Source organism: Hibiscus syriacus, unplaced genomic scaffold (genome assembly GCF_006381635.1).
Source record: "Hibiscus syriacus cultivar Baekdansim isolate YM2019G1 unplaced genomic scaffold, ASM638163v2 tig00111025_pilon, whole genome shotgun sequence".
Taxonomy (NCBI): domain Eukaryota; kingdom Viridiplantae; phylum Streptophyta; class Magnoliopsida; order Malvales; family Malvaceae; genus Hibiscus; species Hibiscus syriacus.
In genome coordinates, this window is record NW_024062959.1 from 51,271 (window position 1) to 69,672 (window position 18,402).

The window sequence follows — 18,402 nt, forward strand, 5'->3', positions numbered from 1 at the left end:
TCATTAAGTAATTATTGCATGAACTAAACTTATTTAGTAATAGTACATATGTCATTTTCTATTTTTTTTTTAGATCTTTCACTACTTCGGATTAAGACACCTTCGTATTTCTTTTTGTTCGTCTTTTTCTTATCAATTTCTATACTATAATTTTTAATTTTTTTCTTCCTTCTCAACGAGTCGTTTGCTACGCCGCTTCGGTAAATCTCCATACTTCTTCTTCTTCGCTTCCATTTTCATTTTCTTCTTCTTATGCTCCTCAACTATGTACTACTATATCTAACGACTATAAACGGATAGGTTTTTCAAATTGAAAATAGCAGTTGAAACTCGTCACACCGGTGTGACGAGTTCCATTGAATTTAAAAAAATTTTGCCCGTTCAACAACGGTCACCCCAACGGTCCAAAACCTCAAATTTATACCCGTTAGAACTCGTCACGCCGGTGTGATAAGTTCCCTATCCATTTAGATATTATATTTTTTATAATTTTTTTAAAAATTTCCAAAAAAAAATATTTTTATTAGGACTCGTCACACGGGCATGACGAGTCCCTTAATATATATTAAATATATTCGTTCTGTGGGACGTGTATCACATAAAACTCTTCACGCCGACATGATAAATTTCATGTCCAATGTAACATTTGTCGTAAATCCTAAAATAAAAATCAATATGCCTTATTGGACTAAATAAACGGCCCGCTAGGATTACCCATATATGCATATAATAGAATTTAAATCAAAATACATCTATAATTTGAAATTATTATTGTAAAAATTAAAATAGTGATCCAACGATAAAATCATTATTATTTTTATTCTATACTAAGAACCCACGTGTGATATTTAAATATTAAACACACTATGAGATGATAAAATATTAAAATTACCTAAATTAATTTATACATTTTTCAAGTTTTCCTTAAAAGCAAAAGGCTACCTTTCTTCCCTTTCAAAAAATCTCCCAACCAAGTTATCCCATTTCCATTTCCTTTACCTAAATTAATTTAGCACCCTTACTATTATTTTATTCTATTTTAGTCATCTAATTATTTTTTTAAATTATATTTATAGTTTTATTTTGGTCACTAGCTGTTAAAAAATTAACGGTGATGTTGTTATGTCATCATAAGATAATGTTAAATCATCATTGAAAAATAAAGATAACACATCAACAATTCTATTAATTTTTAAAAAGTAGATAATTAAAATGAAATCGAAATATAATATTATTTATGATTTTAAAAAATATTAGTAAGGTGAGTAAAACAGATGAAAAGTAATAGATGAAGAATAGTTTACCCTACTATTTAATAAAATTATGGAAACTAACGGCCCAGATGAGGAAACAAGGAAGATCTAATTACAAATCTACCCCTACACACCGCTCAAGCATTTTTGTTAATTTTCTCTAAATTTTCCATTTTATTTTCAATACAAAATCAACTTTACATTTCCATTTTACAACACCCATACCCCTTTGGTTTTAAAATAACAAAAGCTCCTCTCACGTTCAATCTCGCTCTCTCGCTATTCTGAACAAATCGCCGATTTTCATCAGGTGAATTCCGTTTCCAGATCTTGTTTTTCTTCGAAATCCGCTGATTATTCTACCGATGAAAAGCTCAGCTTGTATTTTCATTTCGTCGTTTATTTCTACGATTTTTTTATTGGAATGAGGTAGTACACTGTGGATTTGATCTGCATGCTCTTTTTAATTTTTAAATTATTTGTTGTTGCGATCAATTTTTGAGCTGTTTTTGGAGTTTTTTTAATATTTTCTTAGAATATATGAACAGGAAATGTTTGTTTTGTCATTTCGTTTTTATTGCGATTGAATAGGATATGTTTGTTTCTGGAATATTTAGGAGCACTGCTTTTGTGTTTCGAATTGGATGTTAAATGGTTATAGGCGATTTTAGGTGGAATTATGGTTTTGATATGAAATCTGATAATTAAGTTTTGAGAAAGAGTCGAATGTTCATTTGAAAAATATCTAAGGAATTTTTACTGTATGTTGTACGAGGAACAGGTTTAAGTGTGTTGCCATATTTTATTTTCTGGTTGTGAGAATCAATCATGAAAACCTTGTTTTTTGATTTGTTTATATTGAGTTAGCCATGTTGTTTTGTTGGTAGCAAGTTAAAAGGGAAAAAGTAGTGCAAAAACTTAGATTAATTTGTTGAGCAAAAGGCTTGGGAATATGAATGAAATGCTTGATAGGTTGAAACTTGCTTTGCTGAATTGTGCTAAATGATAGTTCTACAATGTTTGTATGTATTCGCAGATGGAGATGAAGCAAAAATTATCAGCTTTTGGGACTAATGAATCCACCACTGCAAGTTTGTGTGAAAGTAACTCTTTGACTAAGGGTGATTCTACAACAAATGGGCCTGTCAGTGATCAAAATGTAAATAACCCAACTAATGTTGGAGTTAGTAAACAAAACGAGGCTTCCAGTAACTCACATAGTGTTCCTTATATTTATCGACAAGATGTTGTCAAGAGTAATACAAGTGGTTCAGTTGGGATTGTGAGTGAAGTTGCTGGCGACTCAGATTCAGATGGAAGTGTAACTAATGATGAAGATGAAGATAATGAGAATGGAGAAGATGAAAGCGGTGATGTTGATGCCAATAGCAATGCTAATGGGAGTGGTGAGGGGAACAAAGGTGACCGTGAGTATAACTGTGGTGATCTTAAAGCCGATCAAATACGGGTACTATGGCTAGATGATACTGAACCAGTTCAAAGTATCAAGAATGTAACTGTTGTTGATAGGGGTTTCTTACATGGTGATTATATAGCTTCTGCTTCAGACTCGACTGGGCAGGTGGGTGTTGTGGTGGATGTCAATATCTCTGTTGATCTGTTGGCTCCTGATGGATCTACTATAAAAGATATTTCCACTAGAGACTTGCAACGTGTGAGGGATTTTGCTGTGGGTGATTATGTGGTTCTTGGTCCTTGGCTAGGTAGAATAGATGATGTTTTAGATAATGTCAATGTGTTGTTTGACGATGGCGCTGAGTGCAAAGTTATGAGGGCTGAACCGTTGCGTCTCAAACCAACTACCAGGAATACCCTTGAAGACGATAGTAATTTCCCATACTATCCTGGCCAGCGTGTGCGGGCAAGCTCTTCTTCTGTTTTCAAGAATTCTAGGTGGTTATCTGGCTTATGGAAGCCAAACCGGGTGCAAGGTACAGTAACTAAAGTAACAGCTGGATCTGTGTTTATTTATTGGATAGCATCTGCTGGCTATGGGCCTGATTCTTCCACTGCCCCGGCTGAAGAGCAGAATCCGAAGAATCTAAAACTATTGTCCTGTTTTACCCATGCAAATTGGCAAGTAGGTGATTGGTGTCTTCTTCCAACTTCATCGCAATCCATTCCTTTGGACAAGGGTTTTTCTAAACTGCAACGTAATGGTTCCATGAGAAATGGGAGAAATCGTGAATGTCTCTCAGAAGAGATGGATGAATCAAATGATAATATTGAATCCATGGATCTTGATGAAATGTCTACACCTGATGAAAGGAATGCAATTGTTGAAACTAAAGACAATGGAACTATAGACAATAAAGTCTCACCTGAATCTAGTTCTTGTAGCAGTTCAGTGTCAGTTTCAAAGGAGACTGTCCATGAGCATTGGCCCCTTCACCGCAAGAAGGTCCGTAAAGTTGTGATTAGGAAAGACAAGAAAGCAAAAAAGAAAGGGGATAATTTTGAAAGGGCTCTTTTAGTTGTCAATAGCAGAACAAGAGTTGATGTCGCATGGCAGGATGGAACAGTTGAACGTGGAGTGGATGCAACAAAGTTGATCCCAATTGAAACTCCTGGTGATCATGAATTTGTTGCAGAGCAGTATGTAGTGGAGAAAACCTCCGATGATGGTGATGACACATATGAACCTAGACGAGTTGGGGTGGTCAAAAGTGTTAATGCAAAGGAACGGACAGCTTGTGTAAAGTGGTTAAAGCCAGTTGCCAGGGCAGAGGACCCTCGTGAGTTTGACAAGGAGGAAATTGTAAGTGTGTATGAGCTGGAAGGACATCCAGATTATGATTATTGTTATGGTGATGTAGTAGTTCGATTACCCCTTGCTTCGTTTCGTGTGCAATCTGTTTCTGAAGAAGGCTCCCTTGAGGAACCGAAGCCTGAAGATGCATTGAAGGAGGTGAAACGAGACTTTAAAAAGAACTCAGGAAACAATGAAGTAGAAAGCGCAAAGCTGAATGACACTTTCATAGACTTCACAGATCTCTCTTGGGTTGGGAACATAACTGGCCTGAAAAATGGTGATATTGAGGTTACATGGGCTAATGGGATGGTCTCAACGGTAAACTTGTTGCCTTATTCTGTGAACTATTATTTTTTTATTTCTCTTTAGAGTTGTCATTGACTACCAAATTTTAAACTTTGCCTTTTTTTTTATCTGGTTTTCTATATTTATTACAGTGGTAATCTCTCTTCCCATCAATTGGCTGACATAAAACATTAGAGGCTCTTTATCTCGATGGATATTGTCATTTTGGTTGGGATGAAAGAACCTGTTCTGTCTTTTGTTCTACTGAGCAGTATTCCTTATGTATGCTTCCCAAAGGAGGCTAAATATAAGCATTATAACCTTAGAGAACGTTTGTGATGACATTTTTAGATTATCATAATCAGTAAATTTATCTTCCTTTTCTTGTAAACTATTTATATCTGCTTATTTAAGGAATATCTCAATTACTTGTATGTTCCCATTTTGTGATGATTACTGAATTATTTCATACTGTGCCTTTGTTCCCTGTGTAGGATTACAGTTTTTGTTTTGATAAAATGATCTTCTGGTTTGTTTAGGTTGGACCTCAAGCAATTTATGTTGTTGGTCGAGATGATGATGAGTCAATTGCTGCTGGGAGTGAAGTAAGTGATGATGCTGCTAGTTGGGAAACTGTTAATGATGATGAGATGGATACTCTTGAGAATGTTCAAGAGGTTTGTTTCTGTTTGAAACAATAGTATGATTGTCCATAAATTTAATTCAGTCAATACATCAACCTAACAATAGTATGGTCTTGGCACTTCATATTGAAACACATTTTTATGAGCCAGAATATGTTTGGAAAAAATATATACTTTTCCCTTGTAAGTTGTTGGTCTAGATGCCTTCTGCATGTACATGATCACTGACCCTCTTATGCACTCTGCTATTAAAACTATCAGTATATTATTATTTGATCTTAAATTCTAATAATTCATTTATTGCTCAGTTGAGTGAATGATATTATTTCTCGTTCAGGATCTCGAGTCACAAAAAACCAGTGGAATTGTTTCGGAAGCGGAAGAGGGTATGGAAAATAATTCTGGAAGGAATGCAATATTATCTTTCCCCTTAGCTGCAATTGATTTTGTCACCAGAGTAGCAATTGGATTCTTTTCAGGAAGACAGAAAAATGTTGATCCAACTGGTTTGGATTCTGAAGGAGAAAATGAGCGTGAGCCTGAGGGAAGTGATCCCAGCTATGAGTCTAGCTCACAGAAGTCTAATGTTATTGATAATTCCGGTGGGAAATTTGTCAGTAGAAATGGTCAGGAATATGTTGAAGTAGAGGCCAAGAAACATTCACTTCCAGGGGAAGATAAATGCAACTTGAGGATTGAAGACTCGGCTCCTAAAACAGGTGATGAGGATGATGGTTGCAGTTTCAAGCGGTTCGATACAGCTAAAGATCCTCTAGATCATTATTTCCTTGGTGCTAACGGACAGGTAATGACCTTTACATACTGGCGCTGGCAATTAATAACTTTCTTTTTTTACTCTAGTTTTATCATTAAGAAAATGAAATATAATCTTTGGTTACGGACTTGTCTTGTTATCATATTTTGATAAGGATCGTCCACTAATTTTATTGTACAATTTAGAATGCACACTAACATATTACAGCGCAAGTTTAGATTTATTGATATGTTGCCCGAGGAGATTCTAATATACTATTAGTGTCATTACTTACTATTAATTGCAATGTATGTACTCACCTGGTTGTTACTCCACCTTTGTAGTCCTTCCTTTTAGATTTTTGAGTCCTTCCACATTAATTATGCTTGCAGAATAATACCGGAAGGAAGTGGCTAAAGAAGGTTCAGCAAGATTGGAACATCCTTCAGAACAACCTGCCAGGTAATTATTGTGTGGTCTAGTAGGCATATTAAAAGGATTCTGGTCATTTGCTATATCAAGCTTTGTTTTAAGCACTTGTAACTATTTAACAGATGGAATCTATGTACGAGTATACGAGGATCGGATGGACCTCTTGAGGGCAGTAGTAGTTGGGGCATATGGGACACCTTATCAAGATGGTCTTTTCTTCTTTGATTTTCACCTTCCTCCTGAGTATTCTGATGTGCCTCCGGTATGATTCCAAATTTGATTACTTAAAGCTTGAAATTTGTTTCTCCTTCATCTCTTGAAGTTCAGAGAATTTAACTTATGAAATTTTCGAATTGTCTTTAATGTGTTACTGATTTTTCTTTGACCGGGGTTTTTTATTCTGCAGTCAGCATACTATCATTCAGGTGGTTGGAGGCTAAATCCTAATCTATACGAGGAAGGCAAGGTGTGCCTTAGCCTTCTAAACACATGGACTGGCAGGGGAAACGAAGTTTGGGATCCATCGTCTTCGAGCATACTTCAAGTCCTAGTTTCATTGCAAGGGTTAGTGCTAAACACGAGACCATATTTCAACGAAGCTGGGTATGATAAGCAGGTTGGAACAGCTGAAGGAGAGAAAAATTCTTTGGCATACAATGAGAATACTTTCTTACTGAACTGCAAGTCGATGATGCACCTAATGCGGAAGCCTCCAAAGGTGATTATTCCATTTCACGTGTACTTTCTCATTATCGAGTTGCTCTTGCATTGGTAAATAGGTAGTTATCAACCTAATATTTCGGAAAGGTTGGATTCACTCTTTAAGTGTATTTTCATTATTTTTGGGGCGTAATTAAACGTGTAACATCCAAACCACAAGGGGTAAGTGGAATTTACTCTGGAATTCGAGTGACGTAGTACAAGTCAAATTTTTTATGTTTTCATCTCTTTTCTATATTAAGTTTTTTTGGTTAATTTTCCCCGTTGTGCTTGATTTTATATCTAATTTGTTGTAGTGATTTCCATACATTTTTTCGAGATATATGTTAAACTTCATAATTATCTCTAGGACTTTGAAGAACTTGTCAAAGACCATTTCAGACGACGTGGTTATTACATCCTTAAAGCCTGTGATGCATACATGAAAGGCTTCTTAATCGGCTCTCTAACTAAAGATGCCTCCATTAACGATGCGAACGACGCGGACTCCAATTCAGTTGGCTTCAAGTTGATGTTAGGCAAAATCTCGCCAAAGCTTTTATCGGCACTTAGCGAGGTCGGAGCTGATTGTCAAGAATTCAAGCATCTCCAGCAGTCATCATAATGGTATGGGGTTTCCCCCCAAAAGACAAGACTCGTTATCACCATCATGGATGCAACAAAAGGTCAGTGCTGGAAATTTCGATGTAAATTACAAAGTCCCCTTTTCTTGTGATTTTGAAATTCTTTTTAACTAACTTAGAATGTTCAAAATTTTCTTCTTTTACTTGAATTCTTTCCGAGTGAATTTTGGTTTTAATTTCTTGTTTTTTTTCTCTGATTTTCTTTTAGATCCCTAGGAAATAGGAATGGGGAAGACAGTCAGGGTTTTGGATTGACTGTTGAAATCAAATGATAAAATTGATTTTCTTGTTCATGGACTCTGACATGAATATTACCATGTTAATGGTTTATCTGATTAGTTTTTTTTATTCTTATAATCTTTTTTTTTCCTGATACACAGAGAGGATGTTAACCGGATTTGAGATGAGTGTCGAATATGAGAACGATGTAACACGAACAAGAGTATGTTTATGTTCGTTCGTTTAACATTAACCGAACAAACGAACAGATTAAAACAACTATACGAACGAAGCTTCTTGTCTGTGTTCGTTCATTAATGATTGTAGTTTGTTCGTGTTCGTCCATGTTAATTCATTAAAATGATAAACGAACACAAATGAATTAACATAAACGAAATAAAATAAATTGGATTTATATTTGAGAAGAGTTTTTTTCTTTCTAAATAATTTTAGGATTTATATTTTCTTATTTTTTTTATTTGGGTTTGAGATTAATTGAATTTTGAAATATTAATGAGTTTAGGTTAAATTTTATTAGATTTTCTTTTAAATGGGTCTGTAGACAGGGTTGAATGTAAATGAACATAAATGAATAGATATAAACGAACATTAATGATCGGGTTATCAAACATTCACAAACCCGAGTCCATTGTTTGCATTCGTTCATTTAATTAAAGGAACATAAGATCTTGTTCATGTTAGCTTGTTTAATAAAAAAACGAACTTCTCGTCGAATGGTTCGTTGAATGCTCGGTTCTTTTACATACTAATGACGTGAATATCGATTATGAATACAAGTAAATATGGAAAGATTTTCAAAATTTGATTGATATCATTAATATAAAAAATTATTTCACGAATTTTTTCCATTGTATAATCAATGGACCTAACCAATTAAAAAGAATCGCATCAATTTTTTTGTTCACGTCATTTACACATTTTATTTTCCAAATCAATTTCTCCAACAATACCTATCAAAACTTTGAATATCGTCGTAGAAATTCATCTGTCTGTAACTCAAATGAAAGAAAAGCATAAAGGAAAATTATCATAATTTTGTGTTGCATAGGGAAGAGAACTTGAAATTTTAAATTGAGATGAGATTGTTAGAAATAGAGATTAAAGCAAGTGGCTGTTTCTTTTACAGGGTGTTGAATGCTACATGTATGATTCTTCCCTCTAAATATAATTATTTTGAACGTTTTAACTTGTAATCGTGATAATCATGCAGTTCATGGATGATGTCTAGAGAAAAACAAAAACACATTTTTCTTAATATCAAAGGAATGGTAATTGGTGCATGATCTAACTTGAGATATCCAAATGTTGAAGAAGTGCTTCAGCAATCTTTCAAACAAAGGAGAAACACAGGGTGCATGATCTAACTTAATATCAAATGAATTTGAGGGTGAAAAAAGAAACTTTAGAGGAAGAAAAATAAATTAATAAAGAATTTTAAGAAAAACCCCTTAAATTTAAGCTTTAATTTTAATATACATTAACAAAAAAATAATTTTAAAAATAAAATCCTTATATATAAATGATTTGAAAAGAAAATATCGATGTGAATTCTTTTAATTAGTTGAAATCATTAATGACAAGTGAAAATAATCCATGAAATATTCTCCGTGTACAATATATAGGAGGACGATTGATCGAGTAAGTTTAGGCGTTAAATATTTTTGATGTATTATCAATATATATACATGGTCAGGATTTACTCATCAAATATATGTTTCCATATCATTAGATTAATTGAGTAACGATTAAAATTTAAGTGAATAATCTTCTTTTTCATAAAAAAATCTTCATTTATTACAATTAATTTTAACATTCATTTTCACTCATTTAATAATTTAAAAAAATTAAATACCAAACAATTATAAAATTATTGAAGAATAATCATAATTTTGTGAATTTAATAAATATTAAAACGACAATAACCATAATTTTATGAATTTTAATCAAATTGAAAAATGTTGTTTCCTGAAATAACACGATCTTATTGACCGACAATCTTTTAAGGTACTTCGAAAATATTTATTAACACTAGTAACTGAAACGGATTTAAGCCATTAAAAATGAATAGACTATAAAACTGGAATACCGTGCGTCATCAAACACTACCAAATCCTGCTTTTCCTAGGCAAATAAAGTTCAGACATGAATGACAACGTCCCAATCCCATAGACGTATTGACCCATAAGCATTCACAGTTTCGACACATTACTCGAGTTTCGGGAGAACAATGATCTTAACTCGGAGAGAAATCGGTGAGAATCGCCCCACACATTGACCGTTAATGGCATGTAGATTTTCATTTGTCATCTTTAGGTTTCTGCTCATCTTCATCCTTCTTTTGTTGTGACTGGTAGCAGGTAAAAATTATGATGACAGATTAGTTAACTATTAAGACAATGATCTAAAACACTACATACATATCATGTTAGGTTATGCTGAGTTTAATGAAACCAACCTCGGATTGGCCCGGCAAAGATGCTAGCAGATCTCTCACATTTGGGTCGTTTGGGTCGACCCCTGGAAGCTGTAAAAGTCGTAACACATAAGAATATAGGCAATCAAAGGAGAAACTGATTGTGGGTTTAAAGAGGAGAAATCAATTCAGACTTACTGATGAAAGAATGGATGACATAAAAGACTGATCTCCCAAAACTTTGCTCACATCTGATGGAGCTGATGAATCTTTAGAACCGTCCTGCATGGACATCTGAAGTGCTGTGTAGAAGAAAGTTTGGGATTTAGTTTAGAAATGGATGATATAGATCCATGCATTCGGCTATATTTATATATCTACTTGTAAACTTTTAAGTGTACAAACTAAGCCTAGTATAGTTCAAGTATTGGGAAAGACTGGATTTGTGGGATTTAGTAATGTATAAATATTGTGGACTATCCAGACACCAATACAGACACTGCACTCGCTGGGACCATCTACGTGAAACAGAACCTACGGAATTATTTTCTAATTCTTCAAAAAAAAAAATTTGTAGATCATTTATACCATAGGAAAGAAAAGGTTAGTAGATGCAAGTATCCACCTTAAGTTAAAACAACCAACAAAATAAAAGGACATACCCAAGGCCAATTCCTGATCGTCATTAGTTGCCTCAGACATTTGAGCATCACCTGCAGAAGAATCAGATCCAGGGATATTCATTGACAATGCAAGGGCCTGCTTTAGCAAAGCATCATCCTCATCCTGCCATAACATCAGTTAGCAAAACCCAATTCGAAACTCGAGTTATATTGTCGAGTGTTAATAGATAGTAATTTGTGGAATGGTAAAATATATTGACTTTAAGGTAATACTTACCATTGGATCAGAAATTTTTTCAGTAGCAGCCAAAGTTGCATTTTTAGAATCAGACTGTGGTTGGGCTTCCTCTCCTGTCTCTTGTCTACTGGCTTCTTCAGCAGCTCTCTTGGCAGTAGCTTCTTGCCTTGCCCTCTCCTCTTCCATGGAAACCCTTAGAGCAAGAGCCAGCTCTGGATCTATATTTGGATCCACACCAAAATCAAAGTCAGAAACACCACCAGCTGCAGCTGCTGCTGCAGCAGCAGCAAAGCTGCTTCCTCCTTCCCCATCCCCAGTGAACACAGGCGTGCTAGCATAGAAATCAAAAAGTAATATCATTCACACAATCACTATTAGGCAAGCAGCATAAGCTAAGAGGCATGAACTGATAGTTTCCTACTCAATTGTGTGTGTGTGTATTCTGAAGAAACCAAATACTTGGGGAAAATAAAGAATCAGAAGGAACCAAGTAAAACCTGATAAGGACATCAGATAGTGCATTTTGACCAGGAGGGATGTGAACTATGTGACTAGTGTCATTGTTATTAACAGATGCAAGAAGAGCCTCCAATGTTTCTGGTTTTCCATCTTCTTCCTCACCAAAATCGACAATATCAAGAGCTACGCTGTTCTTCTTCAGCTTCTTTCCAATTATCTCCAATGCCTTCTTTTCATGCTTAATAGGACTGAGAGCATAGAGCATATGAAAAAAAGGGTCATATTCAAACTTAAGTAAACAAACAAATCAAAGGCCAACATGAAATACCTTCCAGCAAAAACTATAATCCTTTGCTGCTGATTTTTGTTTTGGCGATGCTTCAGAGCCAACTGAGCAATCTGAATTCCAGCTGCTAGGTTCATCTCACCCCCCATTTCAAGACCTGTGAAATGCAATGCAATGTATACAGAATGGAGGTGAAGATAATGATGTAACTGATAGAAAGGAAGGAAGATGACTTTCATTTCAGAAATACGTAAACAAAATATTATAGATTAATCATAAGCTATATGCTGATTTTGCATAAAATGATAAACTACACTTAAAATAACCCCTGAACTCCACCAGAAAGGACAAGTTCTCCATTTGTAAATTCAAAAGTTAATGTTGCTCGGACTCTTCATTTTTCTTGAACTATCTATCTCTGACGCTTGTGTCAGACATATGGATAAGAGGATATGACATATAGCCGTATCCGACACTCACACACGTCCTAGTAACAAAGCTCTAAAGTAAACAAAATTACAAAAAATGTCTCTTTTACAAAGGCTAGCAAACATGGGTCTCACACAGAACTGCATGCTTATATTCGTATGACCCAAATAGCAAGCCATAAAACTATTAATGCTGGTTCTTATTCAATGAATATGAAAACTTTTCTATAGCAAGCCGTAAAACTATTAATGCTGGTTCTTCTTCAACGAATATGACAAATTTTCTACTGACAAGCAAACATTGATTTTAAATCTGATTTTCCAACACCAGAATAAAAACAAGCCACATAAAGAAATCCAACTTGCTTAATCTTTATATTCCATAAAGATAGTAAAATGGCAAATCAAAGCACAAGCTACCATGGGGTACATGGAGTTCTTTCAACAAGAATTAATCTATTGCCACAAGTAGTTCAAAGAACACTAAACTTAATCTCCAAACATGACTAAAGAACTAACTCAATGTTGAGAGGGAATAGGTGAAGCATAAGTACCGTGCATGCAAGACAAGATTTTTCCGAGATCACTGGTAGGAGTAGCCAATACACGAACTCCTTTCCCCGCCATAGTCAAAATCCCAACCGTGTTCTCCGGATTAGACTGCCATTATTTTAATAAACAAAATCAAACTCCCAATTCTCATAATCAGAAAGGAAAACCTAGCTTAATCTTACATTCACTAAATAGCTTCAGAAAAAGAAGAAATTTTTACCTGGGTTTTAGCTCCACAGATAAGACTAACGGCGTCAGCTTGGGCTTGAAATCGAGACGGAGAATAGTCGCTGTTTCGCATCCATTCCGAGTTGTCAATGCATATCATAGTAGCCTAAATGATTGGTTCGGAAAAAAACAAAGAGAAAATCGATGAAACCCTAATTCGAGAAACGTATAAAGATGATTGAAGGAGAAGATCAAGGAGGAATGTTGTAGAATAGTTTACCTCGAGAACCATGGCTGCAAAAGCGACGAGTAGGCTTGGAAGAGAAGAAAAGGAGTAGAAAAAATAACAAGCCCATGTGTTTGTTGATTTGCTTATATAATGAAGTTTGAGGGTTTCCGGTTTTGGCCAATGAGTTATAAAAAATATATATTTTTATAACACTAATTTCTTTCGAATTCATTTTAATCACTTAACCGTTAATTATTTATCGACTTGATAATTTGATGTTTTATTTTAAAAAAAAATAAAATTTTCTTCTATTATTGACACTATTCTCGATATAATTGATATTAAAATCTTATGTTTTCTCTTTTGTTTCGTTTTCTTAAATTAATTTTCATCGAAATTCATTCAAAATCAATAAAAATCAACTCAAAATTTTAATATTGGTCTAATTTCCATCGACGATCATTCGAAAAGATTGATTTTAAAATATATTTTCCTTCTCCTCATATGAATACTTATCACCATTAGAATCTTCGAACGAACATGCAGAGCCACCCAAGGTAATTATATGTCATGTCCACATCTAGGGGTGTAAATGAATCGAGATTGAACGAATAATGTTATGTTTGTTTAATGTTCGTGAACATGCCCATTTATATTTTCATGAACTTGTTCATTTATCATTCGTTGTTATGTTCAATTTTTAGTTTTACCCTTTCAAGCTAAAAATGATAAAATTACGCCACTAGTGCTTAAACTCTTTGAAATTTGCAGTTTAAATTTAATTGTTTATCATTGTTTAATTTAGTCACTACCTTCACCGATATTTAAAATGTTTAAAAAAATAAAATGAAAACCGGGTAAACGAGCTTGTTCAATAATATAAATAAACGAGTTTATAAAAGAGCTCATAAATGAGCTTGTTCGTGAACATAAACAAATCGAACACACATTTGTTATTGTTCACTCATTTACATAATTTTTTTTGTTCATACTCGTTTATTTAGCTTAACAAACGAACAGTTCACCAAATGTTTTGTTCATTTACACACCTAGCCACACCAGTAATTTTAGCATATGAGAAATGTCACGTCATCAACATACGTTAATTGTTGGTCAACTAACGGGCTCCATCAACGTGTTATTTCGATCAAAAATTGAAATGTTAAGAGTTAAAATGCTCCAAAAAAAGAAAAAATAGCATTCAAATTAACCATTCGAACAAATATTAAAGATTAATTTTAACATTATACTTTTCTTAAAAAAATTAGACAACAATTTTAAAAAATATAGTTTAGGTATCAATTAGATAATTAAGTCATTTTTCTATTAGTCCTTATACTATACGTAATTTGTGATACTTAAACTTGAAATTTGTAGTTTTAATAAATTTTTAATTTTAATCTTAACTCAAACGATAACAATTAAATTTATAAAAAGAGTTATCAAACTAACCATTCTTAAAAATCGCATCCAAAGTGATTATGTAATCTTAAAATACATCAAATAAGTCCTTTGATTAATAGAATCTATTTTTTATTGTTTTAATATCGACGTGATTGTTAAGTTTACTAATTGCTTCAGTAAAAATAATAAGATAAAAATACTTCACAAACAACATGTATTTTATTTTATTTCGTAAAAATCGATAATTTGTCGTTCAACATAATCATCTTACTCGTTAATTTTGATAAATTACCAAACTTTTAATATCAAATTGTTAGGAAGAAATCGAACAAATTAAAATAACATGAAAGTATAACCGATGTTTTTTCTCTCTCGAGAATACAATAATAAGTTATGAAAAGTAAATATATTAAAATACATCCAAATGTGATGCAATCAACTAAAAGCAACTACAATAAGCACAAATAATAAAAGACGAGACACATGATTTTCATATAAAGTTCCTTTAAAAATAAATGGTGAAATTACGAGATTTGAAAGTCCATTAAAAAGCTCCACGAATAATAAAAGTATCTTTTTATCACTACATCAAAATTGTTATACAACGGCGTTTTTAGCGGCGTTTTGACAGTAAACGCAACTAACTTTAAACATATAGTGGTGTATACATTCCAAACGCCACAAAATGGTAACTATAGCTGTATTTTTATACAAAACGTCGCGACAAAGTAGTACTTTAGTGGATCTTGTATAAAAATGTCGTAATAGGGTTTATCTATAGTGTCATTTTTTCAACAAACGCCGCAACAGAGTAGTACTTTAGCAGCGTTTTTATACAAACGCTACAATAGGTTATACATAGTGGCGTTTCTCAATAAACGCCGTGACAGAGTAGTACTTTAGCGGCGTTTGTATAAAATGCCGCAATAGGGTTCATCTATAGTGGCATTTTTTAAACAAACGCCGCAAAAGAGTAGTACTTTAGTGGTGTTTGTATAAAAATGTTGCAATAGGGTTCATCTATAGTGGCATTTTTTCAACAAAAGCCGCAAAATAGTAGTACTTTAGCAGCGTTTTTATACAAATGACGTAATAGGGTTCATTTATAGTGGCGTTTTTTTCAACAAATGCCACAACAGAGTAGTACTTTAGCGGGTTTTTTTATACAAACTCCGCAATAGGGTTCATCTATAGTGGCATTTTTTAAACAAACGCCGCAACAGAGTAGTTCTTTAGCGGCCTTGTTTTACAAACGTCGCAATAATTTGGTATGTTTGGGTTTAAAAACATCGCAAATTTTAAAATTTTTATCTCCCTTCAGCTCGATCTAACCTTTTATTTTCCCTAACCTTTTCTGTTTCCCGTCGATCTCACCTTTTATTTTCCCTACTGCTTCCCTAACCTTTTCGGTCCCTATTTGCTTCGGTCCCTTCATCGTTTGTAGTTTGTTGTTTGGTGGCAAATCTACTCCTTTTTCCCTTCCTTTAAGGATGATCCTAGGTTTTCTCAACGCGGCTCCAAGATCTCTCTTTTCGTGCTCATTCTTGTCACCATTGTCGGATTGATCTCTATTTTCTCAATCTTGCATCGATTAGTAAGAGAGCGATTGAATTTAGGTGAAGAACTTCAGAGTTGATGAGCTGATGGAATTTTACAAGGTAAATCTTCATAAAGCTTATTTGTTGTGCTCACCTGTGAAGTTGTTTTATTAAGCAATCAGTATCTTGGTACTTCTATCTGTATCTTCTGCACTTGTTTCTCCTAATTTTTAGATAGGATTTGACTAATTTATTTCAATGGAGGGCTATACTAAATATGTTCTACTAACACGTAACAGTCAGATTTGAAGTTGAAGAAGTTCTTGCACATTATTGAGAATTCAAGTGTGCTCCCTGTCATTTATGACCGCAACAGGTATGTGTGTTCTTGGTAATGTGCATCTGATTATTAGTTTTAGCCTTTGTGTTTAGCAATCAATTTCACTTTTAACTTAAAGCTGCTTAACCTTCTGCCAATATTTTCTACTTTTCAAGTGTGTATTTGTACATCATGTATTGTTAGGTTTAAAAATACTGAAATGCACCAGGATGACCTTTCTGTTTTTCTTGTCTTTATACGTAACTGTTTTGTCTTTACCGCCAATTATTAATGGTGCACACTCAGCAATCACTTTGAAGACAAAAAATGTCTTCATTGAGTGCACAGCAACCGATCTAACAAAGGCTAAAATTGTTTTAAATACAATGGTAAGGAGTTGAGTACTGTTAGCTTCTGTTCTCACCTTTATAAGTGGGGGTAAGAACAAACATTTCCTTCTATCTACAGGTGACCACTTTTTCGACCTACTGTAAAAGGAAATTTGAGGTGGAACCGGTTGAAGTCATATCATTTGATGGAAACTCAAGTGTTTATCCAGATTTATCAGAATATAATATGGAAGTTCCACTATCATATATTACTGGTTACATTGGAGTTCCTCTGGAAGCAGATGAGTTAATGCTTTCATTTTCTTTATGTCTCTTATTTCTTTGTTATCTTTTATGTTAAGTTTGTTCACTGAACTGCTCACTCATATAAAGGTGAGGAAGAGCATTGAGTGAGGTTACATTAGTCTGATATGGTAATAGTCATAGTGTCATGTATCTGTTTGTTCTGATGGCATCATTGGTGGCATTCTACTGTTAACATTGTTCAGTTTATATAGTTTCATAACCTGCATGTTGTAGCTATTCTTAATATGTTCTTCCATTGTTGCCGCTAAACAGGTCACTAATCTATTAAAACGAATGCAATTGAATGCTGAAAGAGCTGGATCAGGTACCTCCTATATCAGTGTGTCTGTACCTCCAACCAGAAGTGACATTCTTCACCCATGTTATGTTATGGAGGTAATGATCGAAGGAATAGTATTTCACGGATGCATTTTTGAGGTGTTAAATCGGAAGGAAGACAAATCCACTGCGGTGATCATTGGAAATCCCGGCTCTTCTGATTTTGAGGTTTGTATTTTCATTTTAGAATATATGTATAAGATTATTTCAACATTCCAGCTTTCTGGGTTCCTCCTACCGTGTCTGTGCCAGAGCTGTAATTTTAGACCGCTTGAGAACTAGTATTAGTTTTTATGATTTTGTTCAACCTTTTTTTTTTGTCAAGACTTCTTGAAATATTGTGCATGGCCTTATTTTCTACAATCAAATTTATTTTTTAAATGACTGGTACTTAAAAATCGAACAGACAATTGAGGAGTCCATTGTTGCTCTCTATAGATAAGTGTTCAACATTTGGTTCATTTGAAGGATGAGGGGGAAAAGGACGAGAAAAAAAAGACATAGGAATATTAGTTGTTCCGTGTTTTTACTGGAAGCCTTTCATTGGAACTCCTAATTGAAGGTTGCTTATTCTGTTTGCATAGGTGGTTCATACAAGTCTTATGCCTGGCATGCTAAAGACCGTTGGACATAACAAAGACCATCCAAAGCCCATAAAGGTACAATTTTGGTTTTGAATTGTTCAGGTTGAAACACTCTCAGAATATAGCATTATGGACTTACTTTTTTGAATTGTGGCACCTTATCTAATATGTGGATTTACATGATGTAGTACATATCATGTTTTTTCTTCTAGTTTATCTTCTTGTAATATATTATCTATGAATCCATTGTTTTCATTGTTGTTTGAATTGAAGATACATTCCTGATGAAAAGAATCAACTGAAGTTGCAGATCAATACAAATTGCTACTAGAAGATTGTTTTTTATTCTACTGAATAATGTTTTTTTATTGAAAGAGAAAGAACTTGGACTAAATTCTAGTTAACAATGTTGAACTATGTTACATTTTAATGTAATTTTATAAATTTTGATTTATTTTTCTAC

General features: G+C 33.9%; 3 protein-coding genes across 4 annotated transcripts; 2 read left to right on the plus strand and 1 right to left on the minus strand.

The window, feature by feature from the left end:
• Positions 1-1,449: 1,449 nt before the first annotated feature.
• Positions 1,450-8,021, plus strand: LOC120150753 (probable ubiquitin-conjugating enzyme E2 23). Of its 2 annotated transcripts, none has more exons than XR_005518551.1 (9): positions 1,450-1,563; positions 2,290-4,344; positions 4,851-4,988; positions 5,293-5,760; positions 6,102-6,171; positions 6,264-6,403; positions 6,548-6,859; positions 7,211-7,526; positions 7,865-8,021. XR_005518551.1 is itself a non-coding variant. In XM_039163379.1 (9 exons), the coding sequence occupies exons 2-9, from the start codon at positions 2,290-2,292 to the stop codon at positions 7,463-7,465; spliced, it is 3,345 nt and encodes a 1,114-aa protein (XP_039019310.1). In that variant the 5' UTR covers positions 1,450-1,563; the 3' UTR covers positions 7,466-7,775. The 2 variants fall into 2 exon arrangements, 1 of the variants encoding a protein (XP_039019310.1); XM_039163379.1 differs by lacking the exon at positions 7,865-8,021 and having other exon boundaries at positions 5,293-5,341; positions 5,435-5,760; positions 7,211-7,775.
• Positions 8,022-9,812: 1,791 nt separating this feature from the next.
• On the minus strand, positions 9,813-13,237 carry LOC120150725 (26S proteasome non-ATPase regulatory subunit 4 homolog). Its single transcript, XM_039163347.1, has 10 exons — positions 13,172-13,237; positions 12,944-13,057; positions 12,726-12,831; positions 11,786-11,900; positions 11,496-11,705; positions 11,038-11,329; positions 10,800-10,923; positions 10,336-10,439; positions 10,180-10,248; positions 9,813-10,071 (listed from the first exon to the last, which is right to left on the minus strand). The coding sequence occupies exons 1-10, from the start codon at positions 13,181-13,183 to the stop codon at positions 10,021-10,023; spliced, it is 1,197 nt and encodes a 398-aa protein (XP_039019278.1). The 5' UTR covers positions 13,184-13,237; the 3' UTR covers positions 9,813-10,020.
• Positions 13,238-16,649: 3,412 nt separating this feature from the next.
• Positions 16,650-18,224, plus strand: LOC120150736 (phenylalanine--tRNA ligase beta subunit, cytoplasmic-like). The gene is made up of 5 exons (XM_039163372.1): positions 16,650-16,770; positions 16,850-17,017; positions 17,290-17,523; positions 17,940-18,014; positions 18,213-18,224. The coding sequence occupies exons 1-5, from the start codon at positions 16,768-16,770 to the stop codon at positions 18,222-18,224; spliced, it is 492 nt and encodes a 163-aa protein (XP_039019303.1). The 5' UTR covers positions 16,650-16,767.
• Positions 18,225-18,402: the final 178 nt, after the last annotated feature.

Excerpts from the sequence above, each read along its gene's own strand:
- LOC120150725 (XM_039163347.1), bottom strand. Across the intron at positions 10,249-10,335 it reads TGTCATCCATTCTTTCATCA|CTTCCAGGGGTCGACCCAAA; the intron begins GTAAGTCTGAAT and ends CGACTTTTACAG. Across the intron at positions 10,072-10,179 it reads CTTTGCCGGGCCAATCCGAG|TCACAACAAAAGAAGGATGA; the intron begins GTTGGTTTCATT and ends ACCTGCTACCAG.
- LOC120150753 (XM_039163379.1), top strand. The coding sequence starts at position 2,290 with ATGGAGATGAAGCAAAAATTATCAGCTTTTGGGACTAATGAATCCACC. Across the intron at positions 4,345-4,850 it reads CTAATGGGATGGTCTCAACG|GTTGGACCTCAAGCAATTTA; the intron begins GTAAACTTGTTG and ends TGGTTTGTTTAG. Across the intron at positions 6,404-6,547 it reads AGTATTCTGATGTGCCTCCG|TCAGCATACTATCATTCAGG; the intron begins GTATGATTCCAA and ends TTTATTCTGCAG.
- LOC120150736 (XM_039163372.1), top strand. Across the intron at positions 17,018-17,289 it reads TTCCTCTGGAAGCAGATGAG|GTCACTAATCTATTAAAACG; the intron begins TTAATGCTTTCA and ends GCCGCTAAACAG. Across the intron at positions 17,524-17,939 it reads CCGGCTCTTCTGATTTTGAG|GTGGTTCATACAAGTCTTAT; the intron begins GTTTGTATTTTC and ends CTGTTTGCATAG.